General features: G+C 43.0%; 1 protein-coding gene across 1 annotated transcript in view; it reads right to left on the reverse strand.

Moving 5' to 3' along the window:
- UBE2G1 (ubiquitin conjugating enzyme E2 G1) overlaps window positions 1–17,874 on the reverse strand; it is a 103,131-nt gene extending 85,257 nt beyond the window's left edge. The window contains exon 1 of the mRNA XM_036268448.1: window positions 17,573–17,874. Within this exon, the coding sequence (XP_036124341.1) occupies window positions 17,573–17,618 (46 nt within the window). The 5' untranslated portion in view covers window positions 17,619–17,874. The remainder of the gene's footprint in view (window positions 1–17,572) is intronic.
- Window positions 17,875–18,273: the final 399 nt, after the last annotated feature.

The raw sequence follows: 18,273 nt of genomic DNA on the forward strand, positions 1-18,273 counted from the left end.
GAAGGACAGGCTGACACTGTTGTGTGGGAACTCCAATGGGGACTTTAAATTGCAGCCTCTACTTGTCTACTATTCTGAAAACCCTCATTTTCAAGAAAAATAATGTCATAAAAAACAAGCTGAACGTGATGTGAAGGACTAACAGCAAACCTTGGGTAACCAGGCAATTTTTTATTGAGTGGATTCATGAAATATTTGCCCCAAGTGTGGAGAAGAATACCTCCAGGAAAATCAATCTAGAAGGAACCTTTTAATATCCTCACTTGCTTGAGGCTCACAAACAAAGCACGGAAAAAGTATCTTCAGAGACTGTGCAATCAGCCTGGAGGAAACTGTGGCCTGAGTCTGTTACTGAAAGAGAGACTCTGAAGATGAGCCTGGGTCTATTGTGGTAGATACTGTATCTTTTGGCAAGACCATGGCTTGGAGGTGGATGATGATGATGATGATTATGTGGAGGAGTCAGTGGAGGATCACAACACTGAGTTGATCACCGAGGAACTCCAAGACCTTCAGAGGAAGCAGAGCAAATGGCAGTTGAGGAGCTCTCTTCAGAGGAGGAAGAAGGGAGAGAGGATCTTCCTATTTCACTAATCAAGGAAATGTTTAGGAAATGAAGAGAAATGCAAAGTTTTATTCAAAAGTATCACTCTGACAAAGGAGTGGCAAATCATGCAATAAACTTGTTCAATGACAATGCTGTTTCATTTCAGGCAAGTATTAAAACTCAGGCAAAACAAACACTGGATAGGTTTTTAGTGAGACAGAGGCCCAGTGAGCCTGAAGCAACTTCCGGTGAAACAGAGAGACAAATAACATCCCTCCATCCTTCATCCCTCCTCTCTATATTCAGTTATCAATAGCTCTCAACATTAAAGTAAGTTCTAGTGTGTACATAAATTTTCATTTACATTTCATGTCCTTTTTATTTTAGTTTTTATTTTTTTTATTATTATTGGTTTTTTTTTATCCTCACCCGAAGACACCTTTTGATATTTTGTTCAGATAGAGTGGGACGGGGAGACAGAGAAACATCAACGTGAAAGGGACACATCGAGTGGTCGCCACCCACACAACCCAACCAGGGCCGGGGACAAACTGCAACCAAAGTACGTGCTCCTAGTGGGAACCGAACCCGGGTCTCTCCAGACCGCAGGCCAATGCCCCAACCGCTGTACCAAACCGGCCAGGGCTCATGTCCTTGTTTTTAAAGTGTTTATTTATAGATTAAATAGTACATTAGACATGCATTGTACATAGGAAAGGTTAAAACAGGGAATCACTTAGGGGTCTGGAATAGATTAATTCAGTTTATATTATTTCTTTTTTTTTTTTTTAAATCTTCACTGAGGATATTTTCCCATTTATCTTCAGATAGAATGGGAGGGAGGGTGGGAGGAAGAGAGAGAGAAACATCAACGTGAGAGAGACACATCAACAGGTTGCCTCCTGCATGACCCTGACCAGGGTTGGGGACCAAACAGCAACGGAGATACATGCCCTTGACCACAATCAAACCTGCAACCCTTTGGTCCATGAGCCTACGTTCTAACCGCTGAGCCAAACCGGCCAGGGCCAATTTACATTATTTCTAATGAGAAAAATGATTCCGTTTTCCAACAAAGCGCTTCAGGAACAGCCTTCTGGAACGAATTAAGTTTGAGAACCAAGGTTCCACTGCATTAGCACTGCTAACAAAAACAATTTACTCCTCAAGTTCCCCTTAAAAAGGACACTGTAATGTAACATCTTCACAACACCCAAAATGAATTTCACAGGGCTGCTACTGATAGCATACCTCCACAGGTAGAGATAGAAACAAAATCACCAAAAGCCTAAGTCAGTAAAGACGCCTCCATGTGAGGTTGATGCACAGGACTCAACAGTCTGAAGTTGCATTTTCGGGTACCCAAGCCAATGATAATTTGTTGTACACCAAGGGTAGTAAAGAGATCAGCAGGCTGGTAGTTTTGAAACCCTAAGAGCATCTATGCCCTGGTCAGGTAGTGCAGTGGGTTAGAGCGTCGTTCCAATACACCAAGGTTGGGGACTTTATCCCTGGTCAGGGCATATGCAAGAAGATAACCAGTAAGTGCATAAATAAGTGGAACAGCAAATTGATGTTTCTCTCTCCCTCTAAAATCAATAAATAAAAATTAGGGGGAAAAAAACCCTATGAGAATCTAGATGTAGGGACAGATCCTCCCCTCCCTCTACAAAAGCACAGACAATTTTGAATATAATTTCAAGAGAACTAGACTATAATATCTATCCAAGACCCCCAGAGGAAAGAACTGACCGTGGAGACTTTAGTCAACCCTTAAAAATATAATTTAATCTTGGCAAAACTGAATATGATAGCAGCAAAACTAAGACTATATTCCCTAGCCAAAGGCATATATTCTATGTGGCCAACAGAGAGTAAACTTAGGGTAGAGCAGACATCCTCAAGAGCCCAATTGAAGTCTTATGACTAAAGTGAAGACTAGCCCAATGGATACTTAAAATGGCTTAATACTCTTCATTGACTCGCAGCCGCCACCCCCAACCATTCTGGACGTTTTAGTTTCTCCAAATGTCCTGACCTTTTCAAACATCTGGCTACTTCCTATTAATTATCCTTTTCTTAGCTTAACTTCCTCAGTGATGCTTTCCCTAACTCCTCCTGCAATATCATCCTCAGATTTTTTTGGTAATTACAAATTTGACTGTGTTCCTTGCTAAACTAATTGCTTTCTATGAGAATCAATTTCTCCGGTGTCTCCCAAACCCAATAATATTTCAAGTCAGCATTCAAACATTTACCTAAAGAACAAGACTACAGCTGATGAAAAGCAAATCAGACATTTTTCATTTTTTTTATACTCACCCGAGGACATTTTTGCATTCATCTTCAGACAGAGCGGGAGGGAAAGAAGGGGGAAGAGAAAGAGAGAAAGACCAATGCTAGAGAGATTGCCACCCGCATGACCCCAACCAGAATTGGGGATAAACTGCAACTGAGGTACATGCCCTTATCGGGAACCAAACCAGGGACTCTCTGGTCCACGGGCTGATGCTCTAACCGCTGAGCAAAACCGGCCAGGATGAATCCGACATTTTTAAATCTCCTTACTGATATGCAAATTTGGCTGAAAACACTGCCAAGACCTTTAAAACTAAATGCCACCTTGACCATTTCAAAATAAATAAAGCATTCACAGAATGTCTGGATTTGAGCAGTGTTACCTTCTGGTATACTCTCCAAATTAAGCTATTTGTAAAAATGTGCACCAGGAACGGAAAGAAACTTATAATTAATGCCAAGGCCACTGTTACTTTTTTTTTTTTTTTTTAACTCATCTTTATTGTTGAATGTATTACAGATGTCCCCCCCCACCATTTTTCTCCATTGACCCCCTCCCTCCCCAATTCCACCCCCCTCCAGCTTTCCCCACATTATTGTCGATGTCCATTGTTTATACATACATGCACAGAAGTGCTTTGGTTTATCTCATCCCGCCCTCCCTCCCCGCCTCCCTTTGAGGTTCATCAGTCTAACAACCAATTTGTACTTAATTCCTTCATCTTTTTCACCTATCCCCCCAGCCCATCTGGCAAGCAACAAAAAGTTCTCAGTATCTATGTTTGTTTCTGTTCTGCTCACTCATTTTGTTTGTAGATTCAATTGTTGTTAGGTAAGTATTAATTGCTATTTTATTGTTCATATTTTTGTTCTTCTTTTTCAAGAAAACCCTTCAACATTTCATATAATACTGGTTTGGTGGTGATGAACTCCTTTAGCTTTTTCTTGTCTGGGAAACTCTTGATATGTCCATCGATTTTAAATGATAGCTTCACAGGATAGAGTAGTCTTGGCTGTAGGTCGTTGCTTTTCATTACCTTGAACATCTCTTGCCACTCCATTCTGGCCTGCAAAGTCTCTTTTGAGAAATCAGCTGACAGTCTTATGGGAGCACCTTTGTAGGTAACAAACTGCTTTTCTCTTGCTGCTTTTAAGATTCTTTCCATTTAACCTTTGTCATTTTGATGATGATGTATCTTGGTTTGGTCCTCTTTGGGTTCATTTTGTTTGGGACTCTCTGTGCTTCCTGAACTTGCATGCCTATATCATTCACCAAATTAAGGAAGTTTCCTGTCATTATTGTTTCAAATTGGTTTTTAATTTCTTGTTCTCTCTCTTCTCTTCTGGTACCCCTATGATGCAAATGTTGACACGCTTGAAGTTGTCCCAGAGGTTCCTTACCCTTCCTCCCTCCCTCCCTCCCTCCCTCCCTCCCTCCTTCATTTCTGACTGGTCCTTTTGGATGTTGTTGATGTTCTCACTAAGTTCCTAGGAGGTCTCCATAAGTTCCTTGGAGGTCTCACCAAGTTCCTTGAGCAACCTTATAACCTGTGTTTTGAACTCTACATCTGAGTGATTGCTTATCTCCATTTTGTTTAATTCTTTTCCTGGAGTTTTGTTCTTTTCTTTCATTTGGGACATGTTTCTTTGTCTTCTCATTTTGGCTGCTTCCCTGTGATTGTTTTTATGTATTAGGTAGAGTGGCTATGTCTCCTAAGGTTCATAGGGTGGCCTATTGTTGCAGGTGTCCTATAAGATCCAGTGGCACAGCCTCCACCCCTCTTACCAGTCTGCATGTGACTACTTTTTTGTTTTTATTTTTTTCCCTTTATTGATTTTACTGAGAAAGAAAGGGAGAGGGAGAGAGAGAGAGAGAAACACCAATGAGAGAGAGCATCAATTGGCTGCCTCCTGCATGCCCCCCACTGGGGATTGGGCCCACAACCTGGGCATGTGCTGACCGGGAATCGAACCGGGGACTTCTTGGTGCATGGGTCGATGCGCAACCACTGAGCCACATTGGCTGGGCAATGTGGCTGCTTCTTTAATTTCCTAGTTGTAGGACTTCCATTATGCTCAATTTCAGGCAGTTCTGAATGATGGTTATGCTGTAGTTTAATTGTAATTCTGATGTGGTTGTGGGAGGAGGCAAGTACCACATTTATAGTCGGCCCCCGTTTATCGCGGTTAATCAGTTCCAGACTCTACAGCGATAAATAAATTTCCGCAAAGTAGGATTCTTTATTTATAAATAGAATATTTTCACAGTTAAAGCATAGAAAATCTGTCTACAACCTCCTAAATACGTCTTTAACATTATTAAAGCCCTCTAAACATGAAATAACACCCTTTAGTCACCATTACACTCATATTACCCAATATATTAAACAAAATAATAGAAAATAAGGCATATTAGATGTTACAACTATATTATTGTACATTTAATTGCACATACACACACAGTTCTTACACACAACTACTAACCTATGAAAATAGTGCAACTTGTTTGATGATGAAGCAATGAAGATGAAGAGATGTACTGAAGAGCAAAGAAGAGCAAGATTACTGCTCCTCTGAAGGCACGACCTCAGTAGATCATCAGGTGGTGCAGTATCTTCAGCAGGTGCGTCGTCATCTTCTTCCCCTGAAGGAGTACTAGGAGTGGGTTTCTGGGTGCACAGCTGAAGAACAGCAGTTTCTGGCGCTGTCTCTTCATATGCATGAGGAGGTTTTTGTAGGGTTCTAGTGCTCCATCAAGTGCATTCCGGAACCACAATGCACACATCATTTGTGGGTCCCATTCGCCAATCCTGTCCTGTACTATCTTAATAGTTCTCACGACTTGTGAGAGACACTCAAGTGTAAAACCATCTTCCTCCTCCTGACCCCAAGAACCTCTGGCTGCTCTTCCTCTTCCTCATTCGCAGACTTAGTCATCTTCAACAGATCCTCGTCAGTTAAGGGATCCTAATATGTCTCCAGCAGCTCATCCACGCATTCTGGATAATACTCGCCCTCATCAAGGATCTTCTGGAATGTGTTGTTCACATAGTCCTCTGCTGCAGGCTGGTCAGCAGAGGCAGGTTCTCCATGGAGAACGATATCCTTCAGATGATACCTCTTTTGCAACTTCTCGAACCAACCCTTGCTCACCATGAAATCCAAGAACATTGCAGAAGTGGGTCCTGGTCTGCCGTAGAGTGCTGATAGAGCCAAACTGGCCAGGGCAGCATATGTATGTTTCATTTTCTCCATGTTTATTTGTAATTAGAAAAAATATTTTAAAACATACAATTGTCATTTTCCTCCAGAATACCTTGATTTAGGTTCCTTGACATTTATTTTAAATACATTTGACTCATCCTCAAAAGAAGTGAGAAAATCAAAGGAACATATGACCCCACAGACATTCTATGACCTAAGTAGGAAAGGGACAATGGGATTGATGCATTTTATATTCTCTATATGGACCTAATTTAAATACTGTTAAAGGAAAGGGCCAGAGAGCAAAGAAATCTAGTTGTCTTAGTTCGGCTGTTGTGAATAAGTCAAACTCAGTTTCCTCTTCTGGAAAATGTGGTCAGCCACCTGTGTAGGAAGCCTAAGGTAGCTAAACAGGGCCAGAGAGAAACTTTGAAGACATGAAAAAAAAAGCTTAAAAAAGCCCTGGCCAGTGTGGCTCAGCGGTTAGAGCGTCGGCCTGCAGTCCGGAGAGACCCGGGTTCGGTTCCCGCTAAGGGCACGTACTTCGGTTGCAGTTTGTCCCCGGCCCTGGTTGGTCGTGCGGGTGGCAGCCACTCGATGTGTCCCTTCACGTCGATGTTTCTCTCTCTCTCTCCTTCCTCTCTCTCCCTCCCACTCTATCTGTACAAAAAAATGGAAAATATCCTCGGGTGAGGATAAAAATAAAAAAAATAAAAAAACTTAAAAAGTGGTGGTGGGGGGGGACCTATGATATTTGTTGTAATCTATAAATTATAAAGAGTTAGGCCCTGGCCAGTTTGGCTCAGCAGTTACAGCCGTCGGCCGACGGACCAGAGTCTTGCGTTCGATTCTGGTCAAGGGCATGCATCTCGGTTGCAGTTCAGTCCCTGGCCCTGGTTGGGGTTTCGTGGGAGGCAACCAATCCATGTGTCTCTCACATCAATGTCTCTCTCTCTCTTTCCCCCTCCCACTCTGTCTGAAAATAAAAGAAAAAATGTCCTCAGGTGAGGATTAAAAAAAAAAAAAGTTAGAAATCGACAGTCATAGCAGATAAGGAGATAAACTGCTTTGAGAGAAAAAGACCGTGTTGAAACACTTTCAACAATTGCCACTGGTCAAAGCTATACTTTAAGCAAGTAATGGGGGAGGGGGACAGAACAGACATGTAAAGGGGGCAAGAATGTCTACACTACTTTGGTAAAGTATCTATATTCTAATTATTAACCAGTATTTGTTTATAAAAGTCTACCTGTCCCACTAGAAGGGGAAGCCAGGGATTGTATCATGAATCTTTGTATCCCTAGGGCCTGACATATAGAAGGAATTAATGTTTACTGAATGGAAATATTCTATTTTTTTTTCTTTATTGATTTTAGAGAGGAAGGGAGGAGAGAAAACATTGATTGGCCGCCTCCTGCATGCTCCCCCCCCCCCCCCCACTGGGGACCTGGCCCACCACCTGGGCATGTGTCCTGACCTGATGGGGGAATAGAACCAGCAATCTCTTGGTGCATGGGTCGATGCTCAACCACGAAGCCACACCAGCCGGGCTGAATGGAACTATTCTAATTGTTTTACTTTCTACCTTAAAAGATTTAGTTCACATATGCTTAAATCCTTAGAAAAAAATCTGGTATGATAGTTCTGCTCCATTCAATAATTACCGTTTGTCTGCTATGCTTCAGTCACCCTTCTAAGCATCTGTGATGCCAGTCAATAGGCAAAAACAAAAATCTCTGTCCTCATGGAGAGAATATCATCTAATGTCATACTCCACCTTGTCCAAAGCAGTGCTACTCAAAGTGTACTCCATGAATCGGTGCCAATCCACCAAACTGTTACTGCTCCATGACACAGCAAGTTAGATTAAGCATTTAGAAACTCACAACAATTTGAAAGTCATTTTAAATGATGAACCTAGTATTATAAAGTACGGATTCAAATTTATGTCTTTTTAAATTCATTTTTCTAACAATTCATTTTTATTGTTTTTCAAAGTATCACTACATAAATTGGACATTTTTTAAAAACTAGTCTTTCACCACAGATAATTTGGGAAGCACTTGTTAAATGCACTTTGTTCACGTCAAACAGAATACTATACTTCAACATTTTTAAGATCTTCCATAAATACTAGCCTTTCCAAGTATTATTTTCCTACTAGTTCGGTTTATCATATATTCTAGGCACACTGAATTACTTTCAACATAAGCCTTTTATCCTGCTTGTTCTTTTCCCTCAGCCTTAAATACTTTCTCTACTTCTATCTGATTAAAGTTTACATGTCCTTTTGTCAAACACAAATGCCACCAACTCCTCAGTCATCCATGAACCAGACAGGTAGAAACAAGCTTTCCCTGACTTTCTCTAATACTTTAAAGCAGCCCTCTTATGAGATTTCCTACAGACTACAAATTCCTGAAATATTAAAACAATAACTCAGTTGGCACCCCTTTTACACACAAAACAGGCAGCAAATTTGCTGAATGAATGCTGTGAGAGACAGCATTATGTGCATAAATGAGTTTCACTCAAAAAATCACAAACGTGTCCTGGCCGGTTTGGCTCAGTGGTTAGAACGTCGGCCCGTCGGCCTGCGGTCCAGAGAGACCCGGGTTTGGTTCCTGCTAAGGGCACATACCTCGGTTGCAATTTGTTCCCAGCCCCAGTTTGGGTTGTGAGTGGCAGCCAGTCGATGTGTCTCTCTCACATCAATGTTTCTCTCTCTCTCTTCCTCCCTCTCTCCTTCCCACTCTGTCTGAAGATGAATGCAAAAATGTCCTCGGATGAGGATAAAATAAAAATAAATTTAAAAGAATAAAGATCACAAACCCAAACTGCATGTGTCCACTTTTCTCAGGAGAAAGTCTTTAACTCTTACCAGATTCTCCAAGGAGTTTAAGAACCCCCAAAATGTTAAACAAACCACTCACTGATAAAGAAAGGGCTCAGGTTTCATTAGCAGACAGACCTATTTCTGCTGGACAGCTCCAACAGGGTTTCCTTGGGGAAATTACCAGTTATAATATAAACCTGTTTCCTTATCTCTTAAGGTGTCAAAAAGGTAGCGATCTTTACTTCAAAGATTTGATGTGATAACTGAATGTGAACACATATAAAAAGTCCTAGGATCATTAAATGTACATGTGAAAGGTAGTCAATGATTTTAACTTCCTTTCTACCCTGCCCTCCTCCCTCTTTTTTGTTTTGATTTTTTTTTTTTTTTATCCTCACCCGAGGACATTTTTCCATTTTTTGTACAGATAGAGTGGGAGGGAGAGAGAGGAAGGAAGAGAGAGAGAGAGAGAGAGAGAGAGAGAGAAATATCGACGTGAAAGGGACACATCGAGTGGCTGCCACCCACACAACCAACCAGGGCCGGGGACAAACTGCAACCGAGGTACGTGCCATTAGTGGGAACCGAACCCAGGTCTCTCTAGACGGCAGGCCGACACTCTAACCGCTGAGCCAAACCGGCCAGGGCTGTTTTGATTTTTTAAAATTGATTTTTAGAGATAAAGAGGAAGAGAGGGAGAGAAACATCAATGTGAGAGCAAAACATTAGCTGCCTCCTGCATGCCCCTTACTGGGGATCAAACTGTCAGATGCCCAACCAACAGAGCCAAACCAGCCAGATGATAAGTTTATATATTCATGAAGTGAGTAGGCTTAGATTCCTTATGAATTTTCTTTTTAATTACAAATTAACGCCATCCCTTGAAGTTGAGTTGAGACTATTTTACTGGAAATCTTCAACAGGGTAAGCTGTCTTTCAGGAACACCTATTTGTTTTAAATCTGTCAATTTTAGATTTCTGTCTGTCATGCCAAGTAATTCCAATTACTGTTTTCTCTACACTGATTAATGCAAAGATTTTTTAAAAAGTATATAATGTAAGACCCTGGTGAAGTAGTTCAGCTGGTTAGAGTGTTGTCCCAAGATGCAAGGGTACAGGTTCGATCCCCAGTCAGGGCACAGACAAGAATCAACCAATTAGCCTGCCCATGTGGTTCACTGGATTGAGCGTGGTCCCATGGACTAAGAGGTCCCGGTTCAATTCCCCATTAGGGTACATGCCTGGGTTGCAGGCTCCATCCCCAGTAGGGGGTGTGTAGGAGACAGCCAATAAACATTTCTCTCCCACATTGATGTTTCTATCTCTCTTCTCCCTTCCACTCTAAAAAAAAAAATTTTAAACTATTATTTTTTTTAAAAATCAAGCAGATCAAATAAATGTTTCTCTCTTTCTCTCTCTCCAGTTTACCATAAATTAGTGTATTCCCCTCAAAACACTTGCACTGAATGACCCAAGACCAAATAATTCAAGAATTGAAATGTATCTTTTTTTTCCCTAATCCCAACCCAAGGATACCCCTGCACAGATTCTCAGAAAGAGCGGGAAGGAAAGAGAGAGAAACAGGGAAGAGAGAGACACATTGATTGCCCTCCTTCCACTCAACCCCAACCAGGACCAAGGATCAAAACACAACCAAGGTACACGCCCTTGACCGGAACCAAACCCACACTCTCTGGTCCTTGGGCAGACACTCCAACCGCAGAGCCAAACCCACCAGGGCTGAAATTCATCTTAATGCAAACAAACACTCTTCACCTGAGACAAAGAAGTCACAAGCAACAATAATATAGTGGTAGTGAATGCACTTTCGGTTTCCATACTAGATATCATTCTATCCACAATCAACACATCTAATTTTACAATTTTTACAGACTAACACCAAATATAATGTGTATTAACTTATATAAATTATGTAATAAAACTGTATACTTGGTACTACTTTACAGTAGATTATACTAATATACTAAAACCTACAAATTCATTTACTACAACATTTCAATATAATCAAATGCATTTTAGAAAGTGAGATCCATTATGTATGTTATTTCTTGATTTTTGGGGGGAGGAGGGAGAAGGGAGAAAGAGAGATTTGTTGTTCCACTTATTTAGGCATTAACCAGCTAATTCTTTTATTTGGCCTGACAAGTGATCAAACCCCAACTTTGGTATATGGAGATGACACTCTAACCAACTGAGCTACCCAACCAGGGCTATAAAGTGAGGTCATCATGAATATATATATATATATATATTCCCCCCCCCCCAGAGAGAGAGGTAGAGAAAGAAACATCAATGTGAGAGAGAAACATGGATCAGATGCCTCCTGCATGCCCCCTACTGGGGATCGAGCCCAAAACCCAAAATGTGTCCAGACCGGGAATCGAACAGGGACCTCTCAGTATATGGGACAATACTCAGTCCACTGAACCACACCAGCTGGGCAAAAGACTACACCCTGGCCAGTGTGGCTCAATTGGCTAAATGTAGTCCCCTATGCACCAAAAAGTTCATGGGTTTGACTCCCAGTCAGGGCACATGCCCAGGTTGTGGGTTCCACCCCGGTTGGGGTGCGTAAGGGAGGCAACTGATCAATATTTCTCTCTCTCCCTCTCTCTCCCCCCTCTCCCTTCCTCTCTAAAATCAAGAACATATTTTTTTTTAAAACAACTAATGTAGAAATTATGTTTCAATATGTAGTTTATAGAAAATTAAACTGCTGTTACTTATAAAAAACTAAATTTCATTGTATTATCAAAAATATTCACTGAATTAACTAAAATTATAACTTAAAAGTTAAAATTCACTTATTCATTAAAAAATTAAGATTTTTGTCCCACAGGTGTGGCTCAGTGGTTTAGCATGGATCCATGCACCAAGAGGTTGCAGGTTCAATTCCTGGTACTGGCACATGCCTGGGTTGTGGGCCTGGTACCCACTAGAGGGTTGTGTGGAAGGCAGCTGATCTATGTTTCTCTCTCTCCCTCTCTCTCTAAAAATAAATAAAAACATACTTTTAAAAATTAAGACTTTTTTCCAGCTTTATTGAGATATAACTGGCATATAACATTGCATACATTTAAGATGCACAACATAATGACTTGATATATGTACATATTATAAGACTATTTTATATTTTGTAACACAATATAGCAAATGCATAATTCTTTGATGCTACCTCCACTAAAGGATTGTAAATCATCCTACACCCCTCCTTCAACTACAGGGTTTCATCTATGCTCTTTTTCTGACAGTGTATTCAGTAGAATATGTATGTAGTAGCTGCATTCTCTCTATAATAGTGTAAGGGTCTGTGGATATAAAAATTCCCAAACTCGACCCTGGCCTGTTTGGCTCAGCGGTTGAGCATCGGCCTGCGGGCCAGAGACCCGGGTTCAGTTCTTGATAGGGGCATGTACCACAAAAAAAAAAAAAAAAATTTTTTCCCAAACTCGCCCTGGCCAGTTTTGCTCAGTAGTTAAAGCATCAGCCCACGGACCAACAACATCATCAGGTTCAATTCTAGTCAAGGGCATGTACCTCGGTTGCGGTTCTATCCCCAGCCGTGGTGGGGGTCGTGTAGGAGGCAACCAGTCAATGTTTCTCTCTCACATCAATGCTTCTCTCTTTCTCTCTCTCTCTCTCACTCCCTGCCACTCTGTCTTTATAAAAATAAAAAATAAATAAATAAAAATTCCCAAACTCTATTAAGCAATTAGTAGTTTGATGCAACGTAAATTTACTTTGACCTTTCTTCCATTTCTAAATATGTGGGTCAACAATCATTAACATTAAGATTATTAATATTCAGCCCTGGCTAGGTAGCTCAGTTGATTGGAGCATCATCCTGATACACCAAGGTTGAGGGTTCAATCCCCACTCAGGGCACATACAAGAACCAACCAATGCATAAATAAGTGGAATAGCGAATCAATGTTTCTCTCTCTCAAATCAATCAATCAATAATTTTTAAAAAATAGATTATTAGCACATACCTCAGTTGCGGTTTGTCCCCTGCATGTGGGTGGCAATCACTCGATGTGTCTCTCTCACGTCGATGTTTCTCTCTCCCTCTCCCTCCCGCTCTATCTGAAGGTAAATGCAAAAAAAAAAAGTCCTCGAGTGAGGACAAAAAAAAAATTGTTAATGGAGCCCTAGCAGGGTTTGCTCAGCGGTTAGAGCTTCAGCCTGTGGACCAGAAAGTCCCGGGTTCAGTTCCTGCTAAGGGCACATACCTCGGTTGTAGTTTTTCCCCCGGGTGGGGTTGTGTGGGTGGCCACCACTCGACGTGTCTCTCTCACATCGACGTTTCTCTCTCTCTTCCTCCCTCTCTCCTTCCAGCTCTGTCTGAAGATAAATGTAGAAATGTCCTCGGGTGAGGATGATTTAAAAAAAAAAAGGATGGTTAATGGAATTATATGTCAGAGTGCCAATATAGTCTAGAAAGGCCAATAAGAAATACTGAATCATCCAAACCCCTCCTTGTAAGAGTATTCTTTCAATATCCTAAGAACACTAGGGCTGCTAATGAAACAGCACATAACAAACACTGGGAATTGGGCTACCTGCAGGTGGTTCTGATTGTGGGGGGAATAACTTAGGGCACCTATTATTGCAGCATAGCTCAGAACACCTGTTTCACAGCCACCCAAAGAGCTGCTATAAAAACTGGGGTTTTCTGGGCCCCCATCAAGACAGGTAGACTGTGAAGATAGGCCAGGAATTTGTATTTTTAACAAACTCCCAAGTGATTTTATTGCACATATCTGAAAAATACACAACTCACTCATCACAACAACCTACTTACATGAGTAGCCAAGGAGACAAAAATTGGGGAATTTTCCAAAATATGTAATCAAAATTTCTAAGTTAAAAGAAGCTCGATTATTTCACTGCATAAAGAGATTCTTCTTCCTACTTCTGGAATGACAGGTATCTGTGAGAACTACTGGAAAACAATGTTATCAATGTTAAAAAAAAACTCAAGTGATCTTTAAAAAACAAACTTCCTCTTATTCCTTATAAATGCTTGTCATATAGTAAAATTTAGTATGGTTAGAATAGAAAATAAGTCCAATCAGTCCCAATTTTTTTTCTTAGAGTTAACTGCCAACACCAAAAAGCTTAGTGCAGTACTTTCAGTCTATGACACTAAATTCAAAGATACTTTCCTTGATTCTGAAGAATGTTGATCTGAAGTTCACAATGGCTAAAAAAATATCTTTCTATGATTACCTTAAGAATATCACTTGGATTTTAATACACATTATTTTAATGCAAGAAATCTATTAGGATGAGAATGTTTTCTCAATCATTTTGGCAGTTACTGGATAAGTTAACTTTAAATATTTAAATTTATAAAACCCTATTTCATGATTGTGTTTATTGTTCCCTGAGACAGAAATTAGCCAATTAAAAACAACAAAGTCCCTTAAATAAGAAGGTCCTGAATATGAATCTAGAAGCACCACTTACTACCTGTGTAACCTTGGGCATGTTATTTAACCTCTCTAAGTCTCTATTCCTTATTGGGAGGATTAAATGAAATATACGTAAAGCACTCAGCACCTGGTATCAGTTAGTCCTCAGTAAACCTTAGCCCATATAAACATATAAAAGAATATCTCTGAAAAGACACACAAGAAATTATCAATGACTGTTGCTTCCAAGCAAAGAACTGGAGGGCAAGGTGGAAAGACTGTACCTTCTTATACTCTCTGTATTTTTATCCAGTGCTTACAGTAACTTTTTTTTAATGTTTAAAATTATCTGTGCTGTGGGATTTCTTAGTGTTTAGCATAATGCACTGCAAAAGCTAAATTGCCACTGCTGAATTCGCAAAGGAATAAAGTCACAGTCTAATAATATCCACAAAGAAATACACAACCTATCTGATTTCAGGAACCTGTTGGGTGTTCCTTACTTCCTTTTCAATAGCCGAATAGTCTTAATTAAAACACCTTACACCAGTAATTTTTCAACCTGGGATGATTTTGTCCCTCGGGGGACATCTGGCAACAGAGACATTTTTGGCTGTCACAACTGAGGGGGTGTACTACTGGCACCTATTTGGTGGATAGAGGCCCAAGAATGCTGCTAAACATTCTATTATGCACAGTATAGGACTGCACAACAATAATCCACCCAAAAAGTCAGTAGAATTGAGGTGAGAAACTGCAACCCAAGGGATCATTCTGCTCAACTCTGAAAGTAACCAGGTTCTTCATTTCAGTTACCTACAAAACAAAGCACACAATAAATTCTCCCCTCAGGTAATGAAGTAAAATTCTTAAGGACTAGCAGACTAGGGGCTCAATAAATGTAACCATTGTTGGCCACTGCAGTAAGTTTGTGAAATTCTAGCAGATAGAATGGCTTACAGGTTTGTGTGTCTACTAAATTCAATACATTTCAAGATTTCTAAAGTACCTATTATAATGCCTTCCAAAAGTACACTCTAAAAGATTTCAAGAGATTACAGATTACCATTCTTTCCTGTTTTTAAATGATATTTGAAGAGCCACAAAGCTCACACAATGTACTACTAAAATACGACAGAACCTTTATTTTAGTATATAGTTATCAAGTCTTGCCAATAAACTTGATATTTTTACATTTCACTTAATGCACTGCCTTGGCCTCTATCTTGTACATTTTGAGCATGTTAATTAAAATCCCTCAAAAATTTAAGAAATTAAGAACAGTCTATTATTTCTGATCCAGAAGGCAAGAAAAGCAGCTTAGTAACTTTATAATGAGGCTTAAAAATTTACAAACTAAATCATCCTCTCCTCAGATCCTAAAGCATATTATAGTGTGCCTTACCAAAATGTCAACCATTAATATAGAACTTTGGGAAATGGTTTATCAATATGTGGGATTAATCTAGTCAAAAAGAGCGCAAAACTGAGCCAAGTGGTTATCAAAATATATAGCTAATTCATAAATAGGTAGGAAACAGATTTGAAATATTGCTACTGCTGTTATTGGTCATACTTCACTTTCTTAGTAACTGCCTAACTCTTTTACACCTTTTTAAATGTATATCTTTCTCATTATGTAAGCGTTGAGTACTATTTTAATATGGATTTAATATTTTCATATTGTTTAATAGTTCACTATGTAACAAAAACTTATTCTGATTAAAGAATTCTTAGGGAAACAAACATCTTAATTGTCCAAAACAAAAAATTAGAGAAAGGTAATGTGTTTGAAAATATAAGATGCAATATCATTCATTCACTATTTTTCCAATACACCTTTTCGTGACGGATATAGGTATCACTACAACTTCTCCATTAACTTCAAGTCACTCCCCCTGAGCATCTGTAACTTTAATACTTGTCCAAACCTGCTTGCTCATGGTCTAATAATAAACCTAATTATACAATCTGCAACAGCCCCTGACAACCTTTTTCTAAGATGCCATAAAGGTGATTTAACTAGCAACTCAAACTCTCAAATCTAATTCAAAAACAGATTTCTAAATTCTAGCCTTTGACTTCTGCCGAGGGCTAAGGGCTGCTGGCTGTACAGTGGGGAGGTGAAAATTCGCCTGAACGGAAAAGGACACACGCTGGGCGCTGGACAGCAGGAGTAACTGCTGGTTCATTTCTCTTTAAATCTGGCAGCACGTGGGGCGGCATTGTGAAGCCACCAGCCCGCCTCCCCCCTTACACTCCGCACACGTACGTCTCCAGCGCGCATGCTCCGCTCATACAGTCCTAGCAGAGTAGGAGCCAACCCCCTAAAAAGTCAACCTGGAAGCCGCAAACGGCCGGAGGCCGGGACAATGGGGGAGGGGGGACGCAGTCACCTCTGAGGAGGCAGACCCGGCCGCCGCCGCAGGCTAGAGCCGGCGGGCCGCAGTCCCGCGGTTCTGCAGGCCTAAGCAGGACCCGGAATCGCTCCGAGCACAAAGCCCCGAGCCGGCCAGCGAGCGGTTCTCCCCGCGGCCAGCTCCTACCCTCCCCCAGCCGGGCGGTGCAGCCGGAGCCCGTGCCAGGCAGAGGCAGGCGAGGCGGCGTCCCGCACCCCGCCAGGTTCTCTGACCCCCGCGCGCCAGTGACGAGGCCACGGAGGCCGGCGCTTTGTCTGCCACAACTCCGCGGACCCGGCGCTGCCCCGGCAGAAGTTTTGCGCGCCTCACCTATCCCGCCAGGGGCCAGTTTCTTCGCCTACTCTCGCCACCCGCTGTCCGCCCGCGGCTCAGACACCCGAGCCAGGGACTCGCAGCTGGGCGGGCCCAGACGCTCCTTCCTGCCCCCAAGGGTCCGGCGGCCTCCGCAGCACCTGAGCCCCGGACCCGCCCCTCCTGGGAGGGTCCGACCGGGCTTGGGATCCACAGCCCCTCCCCCGCAACGTCCCACCCAGCAGTGGGGGAGGGGGCAGCCTCCCCTCCTTTCCACTGTGCTCCAGGCCCTGTCCGAGCGCTGAGGCTGGGGCGCGTCCCCGCCCCCAATATCCCCGAAAGCCAGGGAAGAAGTGCTGGGCCCGGCTGGGACCGGCGCCTCGGGCTCCCCACCCTCGCGAGCCCGCACCCGGCCTCGCCGGCGGCTGCCGCTACCCCTCAGCCGTCCCGGCCGCCGGCCCCGAGGAGACAGGGAGGCGAGCCGCAGCGGATCGCCACGATCGCGGCCCGGCGCCCCGCCGCCCGGCCGCCCGCTCACCTGCCAGCTGTCTTCGCAGTAGCAGTGCCGACTGCAGCTCCGTCATCCTCCCCGCCAAGGGCCCGGGCTGGCGCCGGGGCTTTCGAAGGGCCGGGGACAGGCTCTGGAGGCTGCTAGAGCTGGGTGTGCTGAGGAAACCGGGCCCCCACGACGGGAGCGCCGAAGCCAAGGGAGGCCGGACTGGGGCGGCGGTAGCAGCGCCTCACTGCCGGTGCGAGTCCGCTTGGTTCAGCTCTCCTCGCAGCCTCACGCCCGGAAGGGGAGGGTACCCGGGCCGCCGCGGCGCGCACTGGGATTTCGCTCGCCCGCTTCCCTCCTTCAGCCCGCCCGTCCGCCCCACCGGTGCCTTCCCCCGCCACAGCCTCACTGCGCGCAGGGCCGCTCCGCGCAGGCGCGCTGGGGCTGCCTACTTCAGGATCGGCCAGCCAGCAAGCCCTACCCCTCTGCCTCCCTGCCCCGCCTCTGTCGACGGGATCCCGCCCCCTACGCGCATTTGCCCGGGCCGCCGCCATCTTGGGAAGGTCGACGCCCGGCTTACTGCCAGGGCCTCAGGCGGTAGACGCCCCGCAGACGCCATGACAAAGAGGTCACGGAGGGTCAAGACACCGCCTCTGGTTGAAGCAGGTGGTATGGAAGCGAAGGGGCCGAAAGAAATGGTTGATGTGCCCAACAGCCATCTAATTCCACACGTGGTGTGCGAA

The sequence above is a fragment of the Molossus molossus genome, unplaced genomic scaffold (genome assembly GCF_014108415.1).
Source record: "Molossus molossus isolate mMolMol1 unplaced genomic scaffold, mMolMol1.p scaffold_m16_p_19, whole genome shotgun sequence".
NCBI lineage: Eukaryota > Metazoa > Chordata > Mammalia > Chiroptera > Molossidae > Molossus > Molossus molossus.